Raw genomic sequence first — 24471 nt, forward strand, 5'->3', positions numbered from 1 at the left:
GCAGACACAAGCTGTTTTGCATACATTTTCCAGGGCATAAGGTAAAACCGATAGGAATAGATATAAAACCTGGGATACTCCCAGCACAGAGGATGGATACAGGGACGCACAGAAGGGATGCTCTGCAGGGTCAGGGCGCGTGCCCGCGGGCTCGCTCCTCAAGGAGGCAACTGAAACTGCATTTCCCAGAGTGCCGCGCGCAGACCGCAAGTGCCTCGCCGCCCCGCCCCTCCCCGCCCCCGCTATTCTCAGGCGCGCTCCGCTGAGTCGGGCACGAGCGAGCGAGCGGGCGGGCGAGCGCGTCCGCCGGGTGTCCGAGCGGGGTTGGCGCGGCGCCGGCGCGGAGCGGGTGTGGCGGCTCGGCCTGCGCGGTGGCCGCGGACAGAGGTAACCGCTGCGTCGTCCGGCGCGCGGGACTCAGCCTGGAGCGGCCACCCCCGCGCTCGCGTCGGTGAGGAGCTGCCCGGCGGCGCCGGCGCCGGCGCCATCCCTCGGGGAACCGATGGGTTCCGGGCGGGCCTCGCGGGCCGCGCTGCCCCGAGCGGCGGCGCAGGTGCTCGGGGTCCGGGGCGGGTGGCTGCAGGGGTGTCCCCTCCTGGGGATCCCGGGGCTCCTGCAAAATCCGTGCCCGGCCGGGCGGCGCCGCTCCAGGCTGAGCTCGTAGCTTTCGCTAGGGAGGGTCCCTGATCTGTGGACACAGTTTGGGGTTCCTAGCTATCTCCCGGGCTTGCACGGCCCTGATGTTACGGTTTGGGAAGCTTGTTACCTTCTTTTTCCTCCAGGCAGTATTTATCTTATCATCATGCATTCCGTGGAGATCCTGTCATTTTTGAATATTCCTGTTAACCTGCTTTAATTGCCTACTTTTATATTTTGCTTCTTACCTTAAGGTATTAGCGTAGGCGGATACTTTGGGCAAAAGGTCTTATTAGAACCTGGGTTGCCACAAGTAATTAACCTGCCAGGTGCACGTGGTTTTTTTTTTTTTTTCTTCTTCTTCTTTTTAATGCTGTTTTTTCTTTCTATTACATAAGTCAATTGTTTTCAGTCTTGTTTCTTCATCTTTCGTGAGCCCTGCCTCTGCTAAGGGGCAGGTGGAGTACGTTTAGCTGAGGGGAGTGCTACCGGAGCCTGGGAATTGCGTACAGGTAGTTTGCCATCAGCCTTTGCTTTTTCTCTGCCTGCTTTCTCCTGGCACCTAGTTTTTGGTTTGTCAGTCAAACTGACTGACCTACTTAAAACTTTAGTCATGTTGCCTTGAAAATACCAAATAGGAGCACAAGTATAAAAAGAAGTCACAAGATGCTGTATTCAGCTGTATGCACTTGGATTTATAGTCATCTTCTACCCCTTCCCCCACCCCATACACAGGGCCGTGTACATGCCGGGAGAACCACTGACTACGTCCCCAGTCTGAAGTTTTACATTTAAACTATTTTTTTTGGCACTGTTAATGCTATGAATTTGTAACGTTACACATTCTGTAATAAGTTCCAAATCCTAATTTGAAGTCACAGCGAATAACCATATATAACTATATATATAATTTTCCCATTCCTATAGAAACCCAATCTCCCGAGTCCCTCATGGGATCAGAGCCTACACTGATGGCTCATCAGCTCCCCAAATTTTGTCCTTTACCTGAGGGCTCAAGTAGCGCTAGGAGTGGTGACTGTAACTTAGTTGACAGAGCGCTTGCCTAACCTGGGTTTCATGGCCCACACTGAGGGTGGGTACCTGTGACCCCAGTACTTAGGAGACAGGCAGGAGAGCCAGAAGTTCAAAGTCATCCTCAACCACACTGAGTTTGAGGTCTGCCTGGGCCCAGCGAGACTCTCAAAACAACAGCAGCAAAAGGCCAAAAATGGGTATTTAAACTTTCCCCCCTCCTTCCTTTCCTCCCTCCCTCTCTTTCAGTTTTTTGAGACAGGGTTTTTCTGTATAGCCTTGGCTGTCCTAGAACTAGCTAGCTCTATAGACCAAGCTGGCCATGAGCTCACAATAGAGATCCTGCATCTACCACCCGAGTCAGCACTGGTGTGTGTTACCACCACCCAGCTTAAGCTTTCCATTTCTTACATTTGGATTTTCGAAAAATAATTTATTTTCGTATATAAAGTGTTAAAGACATGAGCAGGAACAAATGTTACATTAAAAAAAAAAAAGCCATGTTTTTCAGTGGTAGGCTTTTTAGTATAATTGTATTTTTCTCTGGAAAAAGTTTTATATTAAGTAATGAAGCAAGAGGAAATTGGATATTTAAATCTTTTAATTAAAAAAAAAAACCATTTTTTGCATTGCTGGAGATCAAACTCAGTTGACTAAAATACAATAATTACTGTTTACTGCTTCAGTGGCCAACATCTCATGTGTGGCCGGCCAGCCTGTTTGCTCTGCTCTGAGGAGGTATAATAGTGGACTGAGCTCACGTCTGCAATTAGTTCTGGGTTAAAATCCCTGCTCTTCACTCATTGGCTGTTTAATAGTGGCAAGTTGTTATCTGAACCTGTTTCCTTAGCTGGAGAAGAGGGATAAAAATACCATCTGCCCCGTCTTCCCGGAATTGTGAGGATTAGTCGTTATTGTATGTGGGGGCATTTTACACTGCATACTCTTCAAGCCGGGAGTTCAGTTTCCTCCCTGGTGGCCAGTGCTGTGTAAACAGTGTTGCCTTTGCTTTGTTGCTTCGTTGCTGAGGGGCTGGTTGTATTACTTGACTGTGTCTCTGCCTCATTATTTGCTTATGATTTATTTAATTGGTCCCTGCAACCTAGAGCTAGAATTACGAAGGACTGGCGACACCGTGGGACCTCTTCCCCGGCGCCCCCCCCCCACCCCCCCAAACTCTGAACTCTGGTCTTCCAGAGAACTTAATATAGAATGAATTCTGTGTCTGTCTGTGTTTGTTGGAGAGTAGACTCGATTCAACAGATTCTTACTCAAAGGGGGTTCGAAGTCCTCTTCCCCTCAAAGGTTCTTTTGTTACTTTGTGTATTTTTGAGACAAAATATTGCTATGTAGCCTGGGAGGATTCTAAACTTCACATCCTCCTGCCTCAGTTTCCCAAGTCCCTGGGATTACAGGTACTCACAACCACACCTCATAAAGTGACTGCAATTGGTGAGAGTGTTGACTGTTGAATTTGGGGCTTCGGGTGGATAAGCCCTGTGCTGTTAAGCTACACCACACTTTGACACTTAGGATTGTTGGTTTGGAAAGAACATTCGATGTATGATTTACAGAAAAATAGAACTGTCTTACATAGATCTAGTAGTAGATTGTAATTTATGGTTTTAGTTTAACAGTTTAAATTAATCTTGGGAATTCTAGCATTACTATATTTCTAAGTTTGAATTCACTCTTACAGTAGAGTTTAGAAGCAACTACATGTAAATGTACCATTTCCTGAGGGCAGACAGAGAGCGGGGCTTTGCACAGCTTTCCGGTGTGGAGCAGCACATGGAAGGAGAGTATGGGGGATGCTATACAGACTTATGAATGATGCTCTCCACAGGGGAACATCTTTTTTCTTGAGCTTTCCCCCTTGAGCTTTTTGATATTGGGCAGATTTATTGGAAATCTGAATGCTTTACACAGCTGAAGGTTCATAATCTTGCAATACTCGGGAACCTGTGGAGCAATGAGCAGAACAGTGACTCTGCAGACTGGCTTTTCATAAATATAACCTGAGAGCAAACGTCACACGAGAGGGCAGTGCTGGTGTTTGTGGGGAGCTTCTTGTATATAAGATCCCTCCACTGCTTCGTTTTAATAAAGAATCATTTACTTCAGTTGTGAGAGTTTGAGTTAAATTAGCTGTGTGTAAAAAAAAAAAACAAATGGTCATCATCTTTGAAAAAAAAAAAAAAAAACAACTCCTAATAGGAATAGTACTATTTTAAGATCAGTGATTTTCATGGGTGCTGTCCTTCTTTCTTTGGAGCTCTAAGAAGTTGGAAAGTATTTGTTGTGTGGAGAGAACGTTATTGATACTATTTTGGTGCTCATTAAAGACATGTATAGGCACTGCTACAGAGTTAGGCCCAGTGCGGTATCTGGATAGTCATGAGGTTTGTCAGGCTGACTGATGTTGACTCCTAGGCACTCTTGCCTTGTACCTCTGTGGTGTTGGATGGGCTTTCCTACCCTCTCTGAGCCTCGTTATCCACTACAGTTAAAAGTAGTTTCTCTTTAGATGTCATTGAGATGGATATCCATATAAAGTATTTTGGTCACAATATCACTGTGTGCATATACGTGTCTGTGTGTGTCTGTCTGTGTAAGAAAAGGATGACAGGGTGATATAATTAGCCCTTGTCTGTGGAGGGTTCTCTGCATTCGCACCCAAAATGCTGTTGATGTTTATTTCTCTGCTGTAAAAAATTATTAGAATTGTGTTCATTCCCAAAAACCTCTGGCCTAATACTTAATCATAGTAAAAAAAAAAAAAAAAAAAAAAATTCATTTCTTGGCTGCCTTGTGTATACTAAATCCAGAGCCAAATACTTTCTGTCATATCAGTTCATTTAAATTTCACAAGCATCTTAAAGGAAAGCATCAGGTTGAGTGATTCTGTGTGACTCGCCTAAGCCTCCACAGCTAATAGACTCCAGACTCTGTGCCTCAAGGCTCAGCTGTGAGCCACTAGTGTTAGACATGGCTAACATATTTCTCCAAAAGATAGAGGACAACAGCTTTCTGTAACGCTGTGTGGCAGGTAGATCTAGAAACAAACTGACTTAAACCCAGGGTCAAACCATTGCCTATAGACTAGAGCCAACTCGTTGCCTGCAGCCGTGGCTGCAGATGTATTAGGACACACGTGCTCTTTCATGTCTGTACTGTCCACAGTGAACAGTTTTCATGGAGACCGTATAGTCCACGAATCCTAAGACATTTCCTGTCTGGCCATTATACCCTAAAGATTGCTTGCTCCCAAGCAATAACCAGTCCTGTTCCTTTATAAATGAGAACAACTCAGGGAGTTCAAGGCACCCTGGGAATAACACCTCACCACTATCATATCACCAAGGATGTGGTCTCTGAGCACAGGACCTGAGGGTAACCCACTTACTATGCCAGCTGGAATAATAACATTTAGTCACTCTCCTTTCTGAGAGTTACTTTGAAGTGCTTTGGGGAAATGGCTCATAGGACCCATACCCACAGTCCTGTGGCCTGGTTTGAAATTCCACTCCATATTCTCTGTAGTAAACAGCTTTTGGAATCGGTTCAGTGTGTGAGTCCAGATCAGCAGTTGTATAAATCAGTTGTGTTTTCTTTTCATTTTAAAGTGAGCTTGTGTAGTTTGTTGGCAAGTTTTTAAAGCAGTGAGTGTCATTAGACCCCGTGAGGAGTGATGGGGAGGACCACCGATGAGCAGAAGAAGAGGCTTTAATAATCCAGGTCTGATGATGGGAGGTGACGAGAGAGACAGCCCCAATGGTGGAGAAAGGCAGGAAGCAGAATGTCTAAGGCTTGCCCTTGCTGGGATAGAATGGGAGCTTGAGGACGGACGGGCAGAGATGCCACAGTTAACAGTCTTTACATCCCAGCTAGAGCTGCTTCTCTTGCACTAGTCTGTATGTCTGTCTGTGCCTTGACCACATTGGTATTACTGCTGTCCGTTTGTGGCCCTCTCTGCATGGTCTGGCTTCTTCATAGCAGGGGTTGTTGCTTGTCTTGATCATTCATTGGGGTTTACTTTAGTTTTTAAATAAGATTACTTTTGCATACTTTGAGGGGAATGATTATGAGGATCTCACTATTTAGCTCTGGCTGTTCTGAAACCTGTTTTGTAGGCCAGGCTGGCCCCAAACTCACAGAGATCTGCCTGGCTCTGCCTCCTGAGAGATGGGAGTAACATTTTTAAAAAAAGAAAATATGAGCTAGATTGGTTAAGATAGTCCAAAACTTTCTTCACAATTAGAATTGGACTGTTTTGTTTTGTTTTCTTTCTTTCTTTCTTTCTTTTTTTTTTTTTTTTTTTTTTTTTTTTTTTTTTTTTTGAGTCAGGGTCTCTCTATGAAGCCCAGACCTGGAACTTGTTATATAGCAAATTTGACCTTGAACTGGTAATTCTCCTATCGTAGCCTCTTGGGTGCTAGAGTATAAGACCGTCCTACCATGCCTGACTCTGGTTCTTTTGCAGCAGTTTTTCTGAGTCATTTGTTTTTCTGGGTCTGTCTAGACTAGAGGATCGGGTTGGGCATTAAGTGTTCTTTAGCATGCATGATTTGCTTTGGTGACTGATTCATACCACTCTTGCGTATGTCTTGGTGGTAAAGCATAACCAGAGTCTTTCTCCTTGAGCACCAGGGATTGGAGCTTCTCAAAGTCTTTGTGCTCAGAGACCCAGTAGGACAGTGTTTTTTTTATAAAAGACATGGAAATGAAAAGAAAAGGGCACATAGCTTATAGCTGATTAGTAAGTAAATAAAAAAGTGTTCTTCTAAGTATCGGTTTACTGTAGAGACTTCTAAAGCCTCCATCTTTAAACTTACATGGCTTACATCATTACCAACCACAGAGTCTGCATTTTCTGTTCATTTTTGCATCCTCAAAATCCTCAGTACAACTGGTGATGACTGGCTGACTGACCGAATGGTAGTGTGTAGTTATAAGCCCACATGGTGACTGTGTGCCATCAGTATGTTTGTTTTATTGTGTGTGTGCTCAAACTAAGTTTGGTTTGTGTGTGCGTGCTGTAAAAATGAAAAAGCTTTCAGATGCCTATGTTCTTTGTGGACACATCTGTCATTCAGCTTTCTGTTACTATAGCAGAATCGTGATGATAGTTCATAAAAAGAAAGGGCACATTTGAGCTCCCAGTGTTGGAGGTTGTAGGTCAGTTTAGTTGGCTCATTGCTTTGGGCCAGTGATGAGGTAGAAGATCATGGTGAGAGCTTGTCCAAAACAAAGAGGGAACACGGCCTGCCGAGACCCCTCTAAGAGCATGCCTTTGTTGCTCTAAGACAGTGGTTCTCAACCTGTGGGTTGTGACCCTTTTGGGGGGCTGAATGACCCTTTCACGGGGAAAACACAGACATTTACGTGATGATTCATCACAGTAGCAAAACTACAGTTATCATAGCAACAAAAGTAACTGATCGTGGGGCACCACCGCACGAGGAACTGTGTGTATTAAAGGGGCACCACCGCACGAGGAACTGTGTGTATTAAAGGGGCACCACCGCACGAGGAACTGTGTGTATTAAAGGGGCACCACCGCACGAGGAACTGTGTGTATTAAAGGGTCACCACCGCACAAGGAACTGTGTGTATTAAAGGGGCGCATCACTAGGAAGGGTGAGAGCCGCTGCTCTGAGGTTTCCTACTCATCTTCCACCCCTAAAGTCGCCACCATTTCCCAACAGTGCTGAGGGAGCAAGACTTCAAGATCCAGGCTTTTAATCACCGTGACTAGTTTAAACCTGCTTACTCTAAATGATAGTTCATGAGAATTGATTTTAAACCATTCAGTTTGGGCTCTCTCTCTCTCTCTCTCTCTCTCTCTCTCTCTCTCTCTCTCTGTCTCTCTCTCTGTCTCTCTCTGTCTCTCTCTGTCTCTCTCTGTCTCTCTCTTTCTCTCTCTCATATTAGCGGGAAATATCCTATTCTTTGATCCTTGGCAACAAATTCTGGCAAATTTATTTTTTGCTTGGCTTTATATTCAAACAGCAATCATATGCCTGCCTTACAGCCTTATGCCATTCTCAGAAGCAACAAGCAATGTAGGTTTCTTCTGAAAAAAACATGGTTCACATGTGTAATGCACATATTTAGATAAAATCCATGACCTAACAATACTATGTATTAGTTTCAGACCATCCTGACTAATAAACTAGGGGGTCCAGTTCAAGCAAAGACGTAATTTCCATGTTGCATCCTTTGAATGCCTTTTTAATAAAATAGACCCCTGAACAGAACTGTCATATAAAGTCTTTATTACTGTAATAATACTGCTTATAGAACATGTAAAACATTATTATTAAAATAATAATAACATCTAATATATCCTAATGCTTCTGAAGCCATGAGCCGAAATAAATAGCCCTTGTCTTTTTCGTGTTATCAGTAATTTTTCACAGCTACTTGAAAAGTAGCTAGTAACATTTATTACATTATTTAAATCTGCCCAAAAGTGACATAACCTACTTTGTGGTGAATGCAATGAAGAGATAAATTAGATTGTGAGAGACACACAGAAGTCGTTTACCCAGACCAGCTTAGGAATCAGGAGATTGTGAAGACGAGAATAGTTATAGTTTTGTAAAGATTTATTCTGTGTGTGTGTGTGTGTGTGTGTGCACGCGCGCGTGCGCATGCACACATGTATGCATGTGAAAACAGGTATCCACAGATGCCAGAGGTGTTGGACCTCCCTGGAGCTGGAACTGAAGTTGTGAGCTGCTTGTGGTGGGTGCTCAGATCCTCTGGAAGCTGTATGTGTTCTTACTCCTGGGCCATCACTCTAACCTTGATTTTTAAGTATGTTTGGTTCTTTGAGTTTGTTTTGTTTTTGAAATGGGGCCTCATACTGTAGCCCCTGTTGTCATGGAACTGACTGTGTAACTCAAGCTGGCTTAAACTTGTGGCAGTTCTCCTTGGTCTCCTGGTATTTCGATGACAGGTTGGAAAAGGCTTGAGTCCTAAAAAGGAGTCAGGGCGGATGAGGGCACTGGTGAAGGAGGGCGTTTCAGAAAGTCGATAGTTAAATAGCAGCAGCTATGTGCAGCAGTGCATGTAGTCAGCTGTGGTTCTACACAAAGATGGTCTTGTCCTCTTCATAAGCATGTAAGGTGGCAATGCATGCACATGCATCACCAGCTTACAGGTATAATTCCTAAATTAGCCAGATGCTGATAACATTTTCCCCCTGCCTTTGTAACAGCTAAAATCTTCACCTAACTGAATCGTAAGTAGTACAAACTGAAGTTTTTTTAAACACTGTATGTATAATTAGGACTGTTGCTTCTTTAAATAAGTGTAACAGCAGTGACCGTGTGTAGTGCTGAGTCTTGTCTCACTTGGTGTTGCAGTGCTGGGACTGAGTGCAAGGCCCTGAGCGTGCTAGGCGGGCACTCACATGGAACTGCACCCCAGCCCTACAGCACTAGTTAAGTGGTGCTTCAGTCACAGTGCCATTTGGAATTTCATTTTGTTTGATTTGTAAGATAGGATTCTCCTTGCAAAGGACCTGCGTGCAATCCCCAGTACCCACATGGGGGCTCACAACCATTCCTAACTCCAGTTCTGGCTATCTCAACACCCCCCTTCTGACCTGGCACTGGGGAAACAAGCACTTGGTGCACATTTATGCATGCAGGCAGATAGACTGATCAATCAATCAATCACATAAAATGAAAGACAATGTTTCACACTGTACCTGAGAGTGGCCTGTATTTCACTGTGTTACTTAGACTGGCCCAGAGCTCAAGGTAGTCTTTCTGCTTCAGCTTCCGAGTTCTAGGATTATACACATATAGCTTCTACTCTCACCCAGAGCTCTTTCTACTCAACACTTTGCTCACTAATGTGTGCTATAAAGTAGAGCTGCTGCTTGTTGGCGTGTGTGCGCTATGCAGTAGCACTACCGGTTGACGGTACAGCCAGGATGGTGAGGATAAGAATAAGCTAGAACAGGTGGGCTATTGTTTGAGCAGGTGCCCTCCGTTTTCTGTAATTCATTAGACAGTTATTTGCATGTTAGAAACATCGGTTTGTTACACCATGACTACCTCAGTGCGTTAGGACCTGTCTACTACTTTTGAGTACTTTGTGTTCACCCCTTCAAGATTTGATGGTGGATATTGGCCTGTGGAGAGGGTGGAGGGAAAACAACAGGCCTCCGCTGCGATTTGTTACTGTGATGTTTCAGAGTGTCTGGAGATAGACTTCTGAGGCCTTTTCTCCTGTTTCCTGCTGCTTTTTCTTTTTAAATCAGCTAAATGTACTGTGAGAAAGGGGGAGTTGTTCAATTCTCACTCTTTATGGGGCAGGGCTCTTAGATGGAGTTGAAAAAATTTCTTTCTGTTTTTAGGTTCTGGAGCTTAGGCTCAGTTATACCGTTACCGAACACTAATGCACAGACCCGCGTGTTGTGCAGGTTCTGGTGTGTGCAGCTGCGTGTGTGTGTGTGTGTGTGTGTGTGTGTGTGCGTGCGCGTGCTTGCTTGCTTGTGAAGGATAAAAGTGGACCTTACATGTTGTTCCTCAGAAGTCCACCTTGTCCATTGAAGACAGAGTTTCTCACCAAGACCAGGAGTTGAGGGGACTCAGCTAGGTTGGTGGGGAGACCCTCGGGGACCCAGATACGTATGCGTCCCCATCACACACACAGCTTTTTATGCAGCTGTTGGGGATCAAACTTGGGACCTTATGTTCAGGCACTCTTCCTACTGAGCCATCCCCCCAGCCCTTACAGTTACACTGAGTTCTTTGGGCAGATTGAAGAATATATTTTCCTAACTTTTGCCTTCCTGAGACAAATGTGAGAGTTTCTTCCTGGAATGCAGGCCAGATGTGGACCACTGTTAAAAGCACAGTTGAACCTGGCTAAAACTCAGTATCGATATAGTGGTAAGTTCCTCTGTAGGTAATCCTCCTGAAGGTTGTTTTTATATAAATGAAAATGTTTGCAGTGGGATGATTGGAGGCCTTAACTGGTGGCTGCTAGACTCTTTTTCCCTTAAGAAAGGACAGTCAAACAGGCAACTGGACAGCCTTTATGTCACTTTGAATGTTCCTTGGGACCTCCGAGGAAGTTACACAACAGTTGAAGCCACTTGATGCTGAAGCACAGCGTGGCTTCTAAAGAGGTGGCTCCAGCAAGACTCTTTAAAGAACTACTCCAGACCTTCCATGTAACCGTTTCCTGGCCAGAGAGGGAGCAGTGTCCCCTGGAGATCTGATAGGGAGATTGTGCAGAAGGGACAGCCAAAGTTGGTGTAAGCACAGTTGATCATTTGCCTGAAGGTCTGAAACGATTGGTGCAAACGTCTTTTTCTGTTTCCATAAAGCATGTTATTATACTTCATGGTGAATGGACTGGAAATGCATTCCTGTTGGCCTTCTCTGGTCTTCAGATACTAGGTTCAATTAAAAGAATCTCCCCAGTGTTCTATTGTTGTTGTTTATGTACACCCATCATTTGTAGCGTGGACTGAGCTGTTAAATGTTAAGAGAGTTAGACACTGGAACACATGGAGCAGCCGCAAAGGGTAGCTGGCAGCTGAGCCGCACAGTGATGGAGCCAGATTATGTATGGCAGGGGCTGTGACCTCTGGGAAAGGAGCAGAGGAGTGGAAAGCAGCCAGTAACTCTAACAGCCACAGAAGAGATCCACATAGAGAGGCCTGTGGCCTCCACCACAGCGGAGGTAGCCCTTCAAGAGTGACACGTGGCTAAACAGCAGAAGGGGAACTCAACCAGAAAGCAACCTGTGGCTTTGAAGCCATGGGAGAGGCAGAGCCGCAAGACCAGCGCAGAGCTGACATGGAAGTAGAATGAGAAGGGCAGGGGAGGCTGCTGCCCCAGGAACAGTCCTTACAGCAGTCACAGCAACAAGATGCCGCAGTACAGCCAGGAAGAGTGCCCAGGGAGGAGTAAGGACACCAGAGGCAAGAGATGTAGAGACCAGAAACTGAGAAAGGAAGAAGACTGATCCAGAGGGGAAAAACTGCAGACCTGAGAGTCTCAGACCTGGGAGCTTGAGGCACTGTGGAGGCTCCAGCGATCTTCTTGCTTAGGAATGGTAGTGCTAGCTGTTGTCAAAGACTACACAGGCCCAGAAGCTACAGTGCTAGCTGCTGTCAGAGTCTGAGTGTCTAAAGTGTCCTAGGTCTACAAAGGTCCTGGTGCCTGCGGCCTGCACGAGAACTGTAACACTAGAGGCCACCCCTGCTGCTGTGCACGTATGCATTTGCAGGCCAGAAGTCACGCCTCAGGAGCCTTCTCCTTGCTTTTGAGACAGGCTCCCTCACTGCAGCTTGACAGGTCAGACTGGATGGACAGGGAGCTCCAGGGACCTACTGTCTTTGCCTTTATCACGGTGACTACAAGTTTGCACTACCAGAATCAGCTGTACTGGTGCATATATTGGTATACACATGTGTCAGTGTGTGTGGAAGCCAGAAGTGAATGTTGTCTTCCTCAGTTGTGCTCCACCTCATTTTTCTGAGACAGTACCTCACTCTGAATATCTTATATGGGTGTTGGATATCAAAGTTGTTCATCTTGTGTGGCAAGCATTCTACCGATTGACATCTCTCTCTCTCTCTCTCTCTCTCTCACACACACACACACACACCTTATAGAGACATTTTTAACCTCTTGGGTCTAGTCCAAATATAACTTCAAATTTAAAATAATTTTAGAATAATGAATATCCTAATACTTGATGTAGAAGTGCTTAAATTTACACATGAAGATAGTGCAGTGATCCCTGCTACTGTAATATTCAGATACTAAGAGCAGTATCTTCCAATCACCTACCTATTTACCTATCAATCTCTAGCTCTATTAACTTCCTGTCTATATCTACATATCTTTGCATCTATCATCTGTATCTATCATGTATCTATATCAATCATCTACATCTATCATATATATATATATATATATATAGTATCTAATCTATCATATATCTGTATATTCACTCTGTCTGTCACCTATGACACAAGTACTGTAGGAAAGAAGAATTGCTGAACTAATTGTTGTTACTGGAAGAGTTAGCCAAGTTTTTATGTCGGGTATCCTGGCCCACAAAAGTCCATGGTAGTTAGTCACTTAGGACTCAGGTGCCTACGTAGATGTTAAAATATCTTTCTGGGTTGGGCACATAGCTCTTCGGCATAGTAAATACATGCAAGCACAAGACCCTGGATTGAATCCTCACCTCCATCCCTGAAACAGTGTATCACTGCTGTCTTATAAGATGTTAATGTGTGTTATTCAAGTCAATCTACAACACAAACTAAAGACCAAATCAGAGATGTGCACAGCCTCACAGAAGGAAGAGCTCCTGTGTCACCATCACCGGGAGGTTAGATAGGGCTTCTTAAAGACGTGTTGTTTGCGCCTGGCCATGGTATTATCCTCACAGCAAATGGCTCAAGCACTTGCACATTTATTCTGCAAAACTGAATAAGGAAGAATGGGCCTAGTGAGAAGGATTGAGCCTCTGGCTCCTCCCATTTTCTAGAGGGATGACCCCAGGTGTGGTAGGGATGGGTCAGCCTTCTGTACTGAATGAGAGCACCTGTGTGGTGCATGTAGTTATTTAGTGAGGGCTCTTTGCATCTAGGGAAGGTGAGGACCTCAGTTTCCATGTTTGCCTCTGTAGCTCTCTTACTTGCAGTGTCCTGCACAGGAGGATGGTGGGAAATGGTAGAAATTGCCAGCTCCGCTGCCTGCTCTGAATCTTGCCACCACCATGGTGGTGGGTTCCACTCTCGGTGTTCTCAGTTTCATGTATAAATAGGGCAGAAGTAGCTGCCTCATGGCTCCTGGAGGTGCAGTGAGTGCTAAGTATGCATGAAGTACCTAGGACAGTGGCCAGATAGTGTCTCTGTGCTGCTGCTGCTGCTGCTGCTGCTGCTGCTGGCAGTTTACACAACCATTTGATTTCTGTGGTGATGGTGTTGGTCAGCCTTCATACGCTATTCTGTGAGCTGACTTATCCACTCAGCAGAAGAGTGGCCTGTGAATACACACACACACACACACACACACACACGATTGTGTCATGGGTATGTTGGAATGCTACTGTCTTTCTTCTGTTTTAGTTTTTTATCCTATCGTTGACATTTTTGGTGTACACATCTGCACCTATGTAACAGTTGGGGTACATGACAGTTCCATCTCTAAAACCTCCTTGTGACCCTTTAGCCACACCCTCTCCCACTCCAGTTTTAGACTACTCAACTGTGGCTGGCTGCTAACTGTGCTCTTTTGAGAATTTATAAGTGGGCTGGTAAGGTGTGGTGGGTTCCTTTCTTGTGGACCCAGGTCCTACCCTGTAGGTGTGTCGCCATGGGGTTACACACGTCCCAAGACCATTCAGCTTGTTTCTAGGTCTTACCTGTTGTGATAGAGCAGCTGTCAAACTTTATAACAAGTTTTTAAAGCAAATGTGCATTTTCCTATTTTCCTTTCCTCGAGGGTAAATTGGTTTGACTGATCATATTATATGTTTATTTAAAAATTGTCAAAAACACATTAACCTGACCTGTCTTGTATTCCCACCTGTAATATTTAAAAGGTTCAGGCATTTCTTATCTTTATCTGCACTTGCTAATTTTTAAAATAATTTTTGCTAGCATACAGATGAGTGGGTTTCATTATGTCAGTTCAGTTCATACCCCTGCTCCCCGCCCTGTTGATTGGTTTACTTAGGGTTTTGTTATTTAGAACTCTTTATAAGATTCCAGGTAATAATCCTCTATCAGACCGTGGTTGGCAGATGGCCTTGGTGTCTTTAGCTGCTCCTTCATTCTGTTATGTCCTTGCCTTGCAGAAGCTGTTTAACTCCAGGCAGCCTCAGTTGTCGATTCCTGGGATTGTTCTCTGACTTTTCAGTAAGTTCTAAACTATGCTAATATTGTTAATATTTTTATCTTAGCAATTCTGATAGGTGTGTGATGGCATTTTATTCGTGGTTTTATTTCCTTAACAATAGTGATGCTGAATATCACTGTTTTGAATATTTTTAATATTTTATGTGGTATTTGCAATATTCACTGGTAATATGTCCTGAGTGCATATTCTAATTTGAATTTTTGGTTTATTTTTTTAATTGAGTTTATAAGTTCTTTATCTATTTGAAATACATGTTTGTGAAGTAATTCACAGACATTTTTTCATGCTAAAAAGTGTCTTTTTTTTTTTCTTCATAATGTAAGGTTTACTTACTGTTGTTGTCATACCCCAAACCTGAAACCTAGGGTATTGTATGTATAGGCAGGCACTGACCACTGAGCAACACACCCAGACCACAGGTTCTCTTTACATTTTAATGGAGTCCATTTCAACAATTTTTGGAGTCCACTTAAGCAATTTTTCTTTTGTATGTCTAAGAACTTTTGTATCTCAGAGCTGTAACTTGAGGTTACCTGTTCATGAAGCTATTCTCCTAGGTTTTCTTCTGAAAGTTCTAGAATTTTATTTGTAATTACATTTATGCAACATAGTATTTGATGTACTATATAAGATAGATCATGACTATATAAAGCTTTATATGTGTGTGGTATATAATGTATAGTGCGTGTGTTTAGTTTCATCAAATTTTTTGATCCACTGTTAATTTTCATATTAACATGAGCTTAACACTTGGCCACGTTTGTACAGGTCTGTGTCACTGGCTGTGTTCACAGGTCTGTTTCTGAATCTCCTGTGTTATTGATGTCTCCCTGTTAACTTTCACCATCTGTCCCTTTTGTTTCAGAAGGTAACATTGTTAAACTACTGTGCTATCATGGACCCCTAAGCCAGCCTCTCCTTTTGCTGACATGTTAGTTTGGTGTGATCCTTTCAACTAACCAATTTACTTTTATTAGTACACAGTTATCAGTTAAGGCTGTCATTAATTATTCTTTGTTTTTGTTGCTGTGGTAACACCATGACCAAAGGGTTTGTTGCATCTAACAGGTGTAGTCCTGTATGTCCTCCACGTCTAGGGAAGCTGAGGCAGGAGGTAGAAGGAGAAACTGGAGGATCTCGGCTTTCTGCTTGCTTCCTCTAGCTTGCTCAGTGACTTCTTACACAGCTCAGGCTTACCTGTTTAGGGCATCAACAGTGAGCTGGACCCTGCTATGTAAATTATCAATTAAGATAATCCCCTCACAGACATGCCCACATATTAATGTGATGGAGGCAGTTTCTCAATCTTCTCATCTTCCCTCTAGTTTATGTCAAGTTGACAAAAAAAAAAACCTAACATGCACAAATGCTTACACTTTATTCTAGTCTCCTCTTTACTTTTTTCTTTTCTTTTTCTATTGCAGGATCCCATTTAGGATGCTGCAGTAATCTTAGTATCTGTGTCTCCTTGGGCTCCTCCTGGCTGCCACGGTAACCAGACGTCTCTCATTTCTGATGACTGGGATGAGTATTGGTTAATGATTTTCTCAAAGCCAAACCTGGGCTGTGGACTTCCAGGAGTAGAGCAGAGTGCTGCTCACTGCAGCTCGCTCAATCAGGGCTCCGTAAGTCTGTGGCATCAGTCAGTGTTGCTCTTGATCAGTCCCTGATCAAACGTTGACCTGGCTGAAGGACAGTGCGTCAGATCCCACCCCTGGGAACTTACTCTCTAGTTTATCCTGTTTCATGCTGTGCTCTTCAGAGTGACATCACTGAGCCACCGTATGCTGACCATACCCGGGTAGTAAAGTATCTTAAGGCTGGGAAGATGAAGCATTTGCCTCGAAAGCACGAGAACTGAGCTCACGTTTTTCAGGACTCACATACAATCTGAGTGTGTTGAAATGCACATGTCATCCCAACAGCAACGGTGAGCTCCATGATGAAGGTGGGGGAGCCAACAGAAGCCCACTGGCCAGTTAGCCAAGCCTTGGCAGAGTTCTAGGGCACAGGAGACTGTCTCAAACAAAAGGTAGAAGGCACCTAAGAACTCACACCAGGCCTGTCCTTAGAGCACCACATGCATACCACGCACACACGCACATGTATGCACACATGTATGAGCGAAAAGCCTGCATAATGTATTTGGAAATGTTTCTGTGAGCACACTTCCCCTCCTCCTCTTCTCTCTGGACTGAAGCAAAGGCTGTGCTCACAGTAGACAGCCATTCTCCCCCACGCTCTCCCAGCAGCTGGAGATGGTTATTCACAGGGAATCTGTGTACGCTACTCCATTTGTGTGCTGGCCCCGTCATTTTTTTTACGCATGGTATGGACCAAGGTTCTCTCTCATGTGCCTGGTTATGTTATCTGACAGCGTTGCCAAAGGCATAGAGGGGTTTTAAATTGAATGTAGTGATTCCGAAAACCTTGTTTCTAAAGTGTCTTATGTATTCTGGCTCCTTTGCCTTTCCATTATAAAATTTAGACTCTGCTTGTCTGTGTCTTTATTATAAAAACTTCTTGTGTGATTTCTGTTGGAACTGATTTACATCAGAATCAGTCGTGTTTACGATGTTGAGTCTAGCCTGGGAACTTCTGGCAGCTTTTCCATTTCTTTAGCTTTTCTTTGCTTTGCTTCAACAGTATTTCAGAGTGTGGGTCCTGTACATGTTTTACTGGAATTATACCTGAGTGTCTCCCTCTCCCGAACCATTTGGAAGCAGTGAACTTCTCAAAGTTCTCTTTCCAGTTGTGCATTGGTAGTACATAGAAATAGAGTGGATATCTTCATGTTTACCTTGTATTTTGTGACCTTGTAAACTTACTACTGCTAGATGCCCCTTAGAAGTGTTACGAGACATAAGTGGACCTCACTGGGGACAAAGGGCATGTGCATCTCAGAACCTTAGCCACTGAAGCATGACATGTTCTCTCCTACCCCACCACCTTTTCAGTGTTATCAGCCTTAATATCAGATGTGCCATTAAACTAGGATGTCTGTACCACAATGTCTGTACAGCTAAACTAGATAAGATAGAGGGGTGGGGGATGGGAGGGAAGAGGAGGAGGAGGAGGCGGCGGCTGCAAAGATGGATCTGATTCTGAATCTGGATCCTACAGGCTCCTGGCCACTTTACTTACTTCTTGTTAAGTGCAAATGTACACACTTCTGCTTTCTATGTGTTGACCAATGTGGTGGCCCGATCTTATCACACAGCATCAGATGGGATACACTCCTTGCTTCCTCCTCAAGGCCAGGAGAACATAGAGAGCATGACATCTGATATCCTGTCCATCACAGTGAAGGACATACGGACAGCCTCCTGTAAACTGGGTTCCTTGTCTACATGTCTGATTTTTCTCACCCAGCATTGTTCCCAGCATCCTTTCCTTCCCTTCAGTTAGTCTTTAGCCTCTCTTTGGTTCGGTATGGTTTGCTACTTCTGCCAGGAGATTGCACATGCACAGTTACACTAATGCAGACAGTTCTGTTTCCTTCCAGTTTGGGCCTTTTCGTTTCTCCCATTATTGCATCAAAGACAGCTTACATTTCCTAAGTGTTCTCCTTCTCTTCCTTACTCCTCCCCTCCTTTCCCAAGTGCCAGGATTACAGCCTGCCCTGTTCCCTAGTAGTTTTCTGTGTCAGGATTATATTTATGTCCCAACTTCATTTTTAGTTAATGTTCATCAGTAACAGAAGGTAAGGGACCAACTTCATTCTTTTGCACTTAATATTCAGGGTTTTTGTTTGTTTGTTTGGTGGTTCTTTTCCTCTGGTGTTGGGGATTGAACACATGCTAGGCAAGTGCCCAGCCACTAGCCCGCACCCCTAACTTGAGGTTTTACTAAGATCAGGTCTTGCTATGTAGCACAGGCTAAGCTTGAACTTCTAGGCAAGCCAAGGCTGTCCTCAAGCTTGTAATCCTCCTGCCCTGCTGATGTCCTGTCTCTGTAGCTTCTCCTTTTAAGTCTCTAGTGACCTCTTTGCATTGAAGTCTATCTTTTAGTGACCTAGCTGTTTCTGTGTATTTAAAACAAACAAACAAACAAACACCCAGCCTGGTTACATCTCATTTCTGTCTGGTGTATTTGTGTCTTGAGACTTAAATGGGTTTTTCTTATATGCAGCTTATACTTGGAATTTGCTTTTTCATCCAATCTATGAATGCTTGTCTAATTTCAAAGACATTATTTAAGATACCAGTAGATTTGTTTGCATTAGTCACAAATAGTGAACCCCATGTACTCTTCAGTTCCCACGGGGTTAACATTGTGTGTGGCTTCAGCACTAGGGATTTGTAGTGATAATTCACATTTCACCTGTCTTTGGCCCTAGGTGGCGTGTGTGTGTGTGTGTGTGTGTGTGTGTGTGTGTGTGTGTTTTCTCATGCACACTACCACATACTACAGTGAGAACATAGGATGTTCCTGTCACAACAGCTTAGATCTCTTCTGTTCCCTCTTTGAAGCCACAGCCCCGCCTCCTCAATATTCCCTTTCCTACAGAACCCCCTCTCTGTTATCCTGTCATTTGAGACTGTTACAGTGATGCTCTTGGGCAATATGTCTTCGGACGTCCAATAGATACCTCAGACTATATATTGAATTTAGCCCCAAGCAGACAGTGTTTGTGTGTACGTACTTACTATAAAGTGTGCACCTGACAAGATGATGTGGTAGGGCAAAGCGCTTGCCAGACAAGCCTGACAGTGTGTGTGTGTGTGTGTGTGTGTGTGTGTGTGTTCTCCCAAATCCACATAAAGGTGCAAGGAGAGAGCTAACCTTACAGAGTTGTCCTCTGATTTCTGAGGCTGTGCCATAGCACATGCTAGACTTCTGTACCGTACACACCACCACCATCATCAGTGGAATTACTTATAATAAACTAATATCATTTAATAGAATGCAGTAACTATATGCGCATGCTATAATCAGAGTGCACGGATGCAGTCTCTTTCTTTCTCTCAGAATGTCTTGTACCATGCTCATGTGATGACAGTACTGCGGCACGCAGGCAAGTTCTGTAGGACCTGGACATAGTGTTAGGCTACTGCATGTGGGTTACCCAGGATATGTGCACTGCGATCCCACAACACCCACTAAGTAAGGGCCGTGGGTGGAATATGTCTACAGATTGGCTACACTAAACAAACACAGGATTCAAATCCCGAGCAGGGGGAGCAGAACTGGGTAAGAGGTTATCCTGCTTCTTAGAATCGCAGTTTCTGTTTAAAGCCTCTGATTTATTTGTTTCTGGTAAATTTCTTTCAGTATTTTCAGACTAGGGTTTACTTAGCTTAAATTAAAGATGGTTATCTTACAAAGTATATACAAACTGTGCTCAACCAAATTGTAACCACCAAATGCACTTTAAGCTTTTGTTGGGACACATGTGTTCCTTTGTTTATTTCATGTGGGGCCACTCTTTCCCTCCAAAGGCAGAACTGAGTGAGTAGTGGTGATTGAATACAAACAGCCCTCAAAGTCAGCGTCACATACTCAGTGACTCTTGCAGAAAGGAGATTTTGACTGTAATACTTGTTTTCTCTTTGTTCCTTGTCAGTTTCTGTTTCTTATGATTGTGCCTCACCATGCAGCTTGCCTCGGTCTCCAGAGTGCGTGGATTATAACTGTGCACCACATGACCTGGCTCTAGGATTTTGAAATAGGGATAGGAACTTATGAGAGTGGCCATAGGGAGCTGGGGAGCTGGGTAGTTAGTAAATTGCTTTTTGCTCAAGCACGAGGACCTAAGCTTCCTTCCTCAGAGCCCATGTAAAGACCAGGGGCTGTGGTGCCAAGGACAGAGACAGCCTAGTTGTCACTGTGAACTTCACGTTCATTGGGAGTCCTCTCTCAGAAATGAAGTGGAAGGCATTCAGATGCCTGATGAAGACTTCTATCTATACACACACACACACACCATTGTTATTGTTGTTGATACATGTTAGGATATTGATAAATGTTTCCCTATGATAAGACTTTAAACCTGACAGAAAGTTTCTGTGGTAGCTTTTGGTGTGAACAAAACACCAACTTTAAGAAGTAAATTCGGATTTTTGGCTCACAGTTTCAGAGACTTCAGTCCATACTTGTTTGATCCTGCAGCCTTTGGGCCTCTCAGGAGGCAAGCATACCCTGGTGGAAGTGTAGAGTGGAAACGCTCTCTTTATAGTGGTCAGGAAACAAGGAGAAAAAATGTCTGGGGTTCTAGTAGCCCAGCGTCATCTTCAGAGGTGTGCCTCACCAATCTAACTCCCCCTGTGAGGCCTCACCTCTTTTAAAAGGTTTTGTCACCTCCCGATAGTACCTAAGTCTGTCAGCCTGACCATTTAATGCATGGGTTGGATGGTATCTGAGATCCAGACTGTAGTTGTGCCTGTTGTATATAACCAATTACAGAAACCTAATGACTTAAAACAACACATTTCTTATCTCACAGTGAGTCTGTCTGCAGCTATGTTAAAAGTGGTCAGACTGCATTCTCCCACGTCTCAGCCATGGAGATTCCTTGCTTCTAGAATTTATTTCTTCTTAGCTGCGTGCCTGAGGGCCCTAGCTTTTCCCTGTCAAGTGGAGGCCTCCCCCAGGTCCTAGGGGTTGCTTTATATGCTGACTTCATGGATGCAGGAGGTCTTTCTCTTACACCGTTCTCTGAAATCTCTGTAATCAAGAGCGCAGTATCCCGTTACCTTCCCACTTTCTGTAGCTGGAGGTTGGTTACAGCAAGGGGTCATGGGAAGAGTGGCCTGGTCACCATCACACATATTAGTAACTACAGTCCGTAATCTCACGTCACCTGCTTTGGCGTCTGACAAAGCTGAGAGAAGAAATGAACAACAGTAAAGACCCTCGTAGACCTGGTGCTCCGGTTAAGGCATGTCTCATTGTCAAAGGCTGCGTGTTAGTCCAAGTTTCCATTCTCACACAAACGTACGCAACAGAGTTTACCATTTTGTACATACCTCTGAAGTCCAGTACTGCACTTCCTGCAACCCTCAGGTAGTCCTGTTTATGGATAGAGAAACTGAGGGTCAGGAAAACCTTCAAGAGAGATCCCAGCCAATAAGTGGTAGCCGATAGTTTAACTTAAAATCCTTTGCTTCCATCACCTAGACAGAATTGTAGAATATATTTGTTAATGATATGAATATTCATCAAATGTGCTTGTTAATGAAGTGTGATCTTATGTATAAATAATAAGTTGTATGTGGAAATGCAGATACAGTAAGGTCTGTATGCTATATTTCAGCTGTTTCTGTTTCTGGTTGTGTATCTTTAATTCTTGAAATATTCCTCTAAGTGATATACCCATTTCCCAGAAGAACGAACTAAGGCTTAAGCAATTTGTAAGTGATGTAATCAGCCTAACACAGAATCTAAAAGAACTTAATTCAGTAAAATAACCTTTGATTTTTTGCTTTGAGTCCACAAAGAAAGTTTCTAGACCTAAACTTTTTAGCTTCTTATTTTTGAAGCCAGTGGATTCTGTGTTTTTGAAGTGATACCCTTTAGTTGTTTTTGCTTGAATTTTATTTTATTTTTATATTTATTTATTTATTTATTTTGGTTTTTTTCGAGACAGAGTTTCTCTGTGTAGCCCTGGCTGTCCTGGAACTCACTCTGTAGACAGGGCTGTCCTCGAACTCAGAAATCCCCCCTGCCTCTGCCTCCCAAGTGCTGGGAGGATTAAAGGCGTGCGCCACCACTGCCCGGCTTTGCTTGAATTGTAAAGGTGTAATTTCACTTGTGTAGCTAAATGAAGTGACTCAGGCAATGTTTGGTGTAAAGCTACAGGATTTCTCCAGTGATAACCAGTGTGGATACATATATTGTATCGATAATTATAACCAACAATAACATCTTTTATCTTTGTGTTTTGCTGCTTTTTTTTTTTTTGATATTTCAGCAAAACTGTATCATGAAATTGAAGGAATTTTGAAAGATGTCTGAAGTTTCGTGGCCACATCTATCGTCTGTCTTCTCTCACTTTTAAAAAAAACAATAGATGGGATGTTTCAGAAGAGAGCTGTATAAAAAGAAGAGTGTTGCAGATGGCTTCAGAATCTACCAATGGGAAACAAGCTAGGAGTCATGTGACAAGGGGGCGGCGTCAGCAGCAGCAGCAGCCGGTGAGGAGCAGGTCCTCCGTCAGTGAATGCGATGGCGATGATTCCTTCATCTTCGAAGCCAACGAAGCCTGGAAGGACTTTCACGGCTCTCTCCTGGGCTTCTATGAAAACGGGGAGCTCTGTGACGTCACATTAAAGGTGAGACCAATCTTTTCTTTTTCCAGCTCCTTTGGTGTACTATGAAAAATGAGACTTTCTGAACTTACATAAAACTCGTGTCATACGTATTTGTTATGTGAGGATGACTTTAATGTCAATTTCTTATGATGGAGTGTCTCCGGTGTGGTCCAAGTTAGCTTCGGGATCATGTTTGGCCTCATGTCTCCTGAATGTTGGGATTACAGGCGTGTGCTGCACTGTACCTGGATCCATCTTTTTTGTTGAAGAAATAGACACATTGTTATACTAATTTACTGAGGTTCCTTATTTTAATTGAAAAATTTTTCATGCAATGTATTCTGATCATGATTTTCACTCCCTACTTCTCCCAGCTCTTCCACCCCCACCCCAAACAAACAGGCAAGCAAAAACACAAAAACTCAATCAGGGGGACAAAAACAAACAGAACTATGAGACACACACAATCACAAAAAAATCAGAAATTATAATACACAAGCAAAAGACCAGTCATCTCTCCAGCTCCAGCCCTATAGCAACTTTAATGTTGCCAGAAGGTTTAGTATTTATAATATTTGGCCTAAAATAAAAAGAATGCTTGATTTTTTTTTTTTAGACAATGTTCATAGGCTCTATTAATATTTTTCCAAGATTTTAAGTAGTGTTATTTGTTGTCAAAACGTTCAACTAACCAGGTAAGAACAGTCATTCTGAAAGACTATAGGGAGACAGTATGTAAACCGCATTGTAATAATTCTTCCTAAAAGATGGGGAAAGGTGAACTGGTTACATTGTAACTATGGACTCCTGACCAAAAGAAGGTTGCTATTTGTTTGTTACAGTTCTGAGGGCAGAGGAATTCAAAATAAAGATACAGCAGGTTTGGTATCTGTTGAGAGCCACTCTCTGCTTCTGAGATGGCACCATGTTGCTATCTCAGGAAGATGAGTCTGTGAGGGCATAGTGACTGGGTCACAGCCGGTGGAAGGCAGAAGGGTACAGAGGCCTACGCTAGTTGGAACTAGTCCTCTCTAAGCCACATCTCATGATATTAGAGCCCGTTGATTTCTTCATTTCTCAAAACCCCACCACATAGGGCTGGGGGAGGGAACGTCAGACCATATCCCAGTTGTAAGGTAATACAGAAGGAGGGGTAATGAAGAAAGCCCCCTTTCCTCATAACGGAGAAGATCCCTTGACTCTTGATGGAGAAGGACCCTTTACTCAATGTTTAATCATTCTGAGATATTAAGGTGTCTTCAGATCTGTGACAGTCTCAGTTTGTCCATTCCACCAGTAACTCGGGTTCTTTGAGTCTGTTTTCTGTTACTCAGACGGATTATTTAAATATTTGTATTGTTTATTTCAACCCTTAAATGCTATCTGAATTGTCTCCATTATATAGTTTAAAAGTGAACCAGAGTGAGGTTAATTATTGTAGAACAGTGACTAGCTGCTGTCATGTGTTTAGTATACGTTAAGATTAATTTGAGACTGGTATATCTATCTAAACTCTTCCATTTTAGATCTTGACAATAAAACACTTTTTGGGTGACTAAGTAATTTCAATTAATCTTTAAAATGTAGTCTAATTAAAAGAGCAAAACTTATATCAGATCTTAAATTGAAAACTCAGAATA

General features: G+C 43.4%; 1 protein-coding gene across 5 annotated transcripts in view; it reads left to right on the forward strand.

Annotated features, from left to right (window-relative positions):
* Positions 1-252: 252 nt before the first annotated feature.
* Klhl8 (kelch like family member 8) overlaps positions 253-24471 on the forward strand; it is a 44585-nt gene continuing 20366 nt past the window's right edge. The window contains exons 1-4 of one of the 5 annotated variants that reach the window (XM_076926329.1): positions 253-387; positions 14518-14578; positions 16004-16509; positions 22492-22852. In XM_076926329.1, the coding sequence (XP_076782444.1) occupies positions 22637-22852 (216 nt within the window). In that variant the 5' untranslated portion in view covers positions 253-387; positions 14518-14578; positions 16004-16509; positions 22492-22636. Of the gene's footprint in view, positions 388-450; positions 554-14517; positions 14579-16003; positions 16510-22491; positions 22853-24471 lie in introns of those variants that run through there. The other 4 variants (XM_076926330.1, XM_076926331.1, XM_076926332.1 and 1 more) reach the window with 4 other exon arrangements.

The sequence above is a fragment of the Arvicanthis niloticus genome, chromosome 27, assembly GCF_011762505.2.
Source record: "Arvicanthis niloticus isolate mArvNil1 chromosome 27, mArvNil1.pat.X, whole genome shotgun sequence".
NCBI lineage: Eukaryota > Metazoa > Chordata > Mammalia > Rodentia > Muridae > Arvicanthis > Arvicanthis niloticus.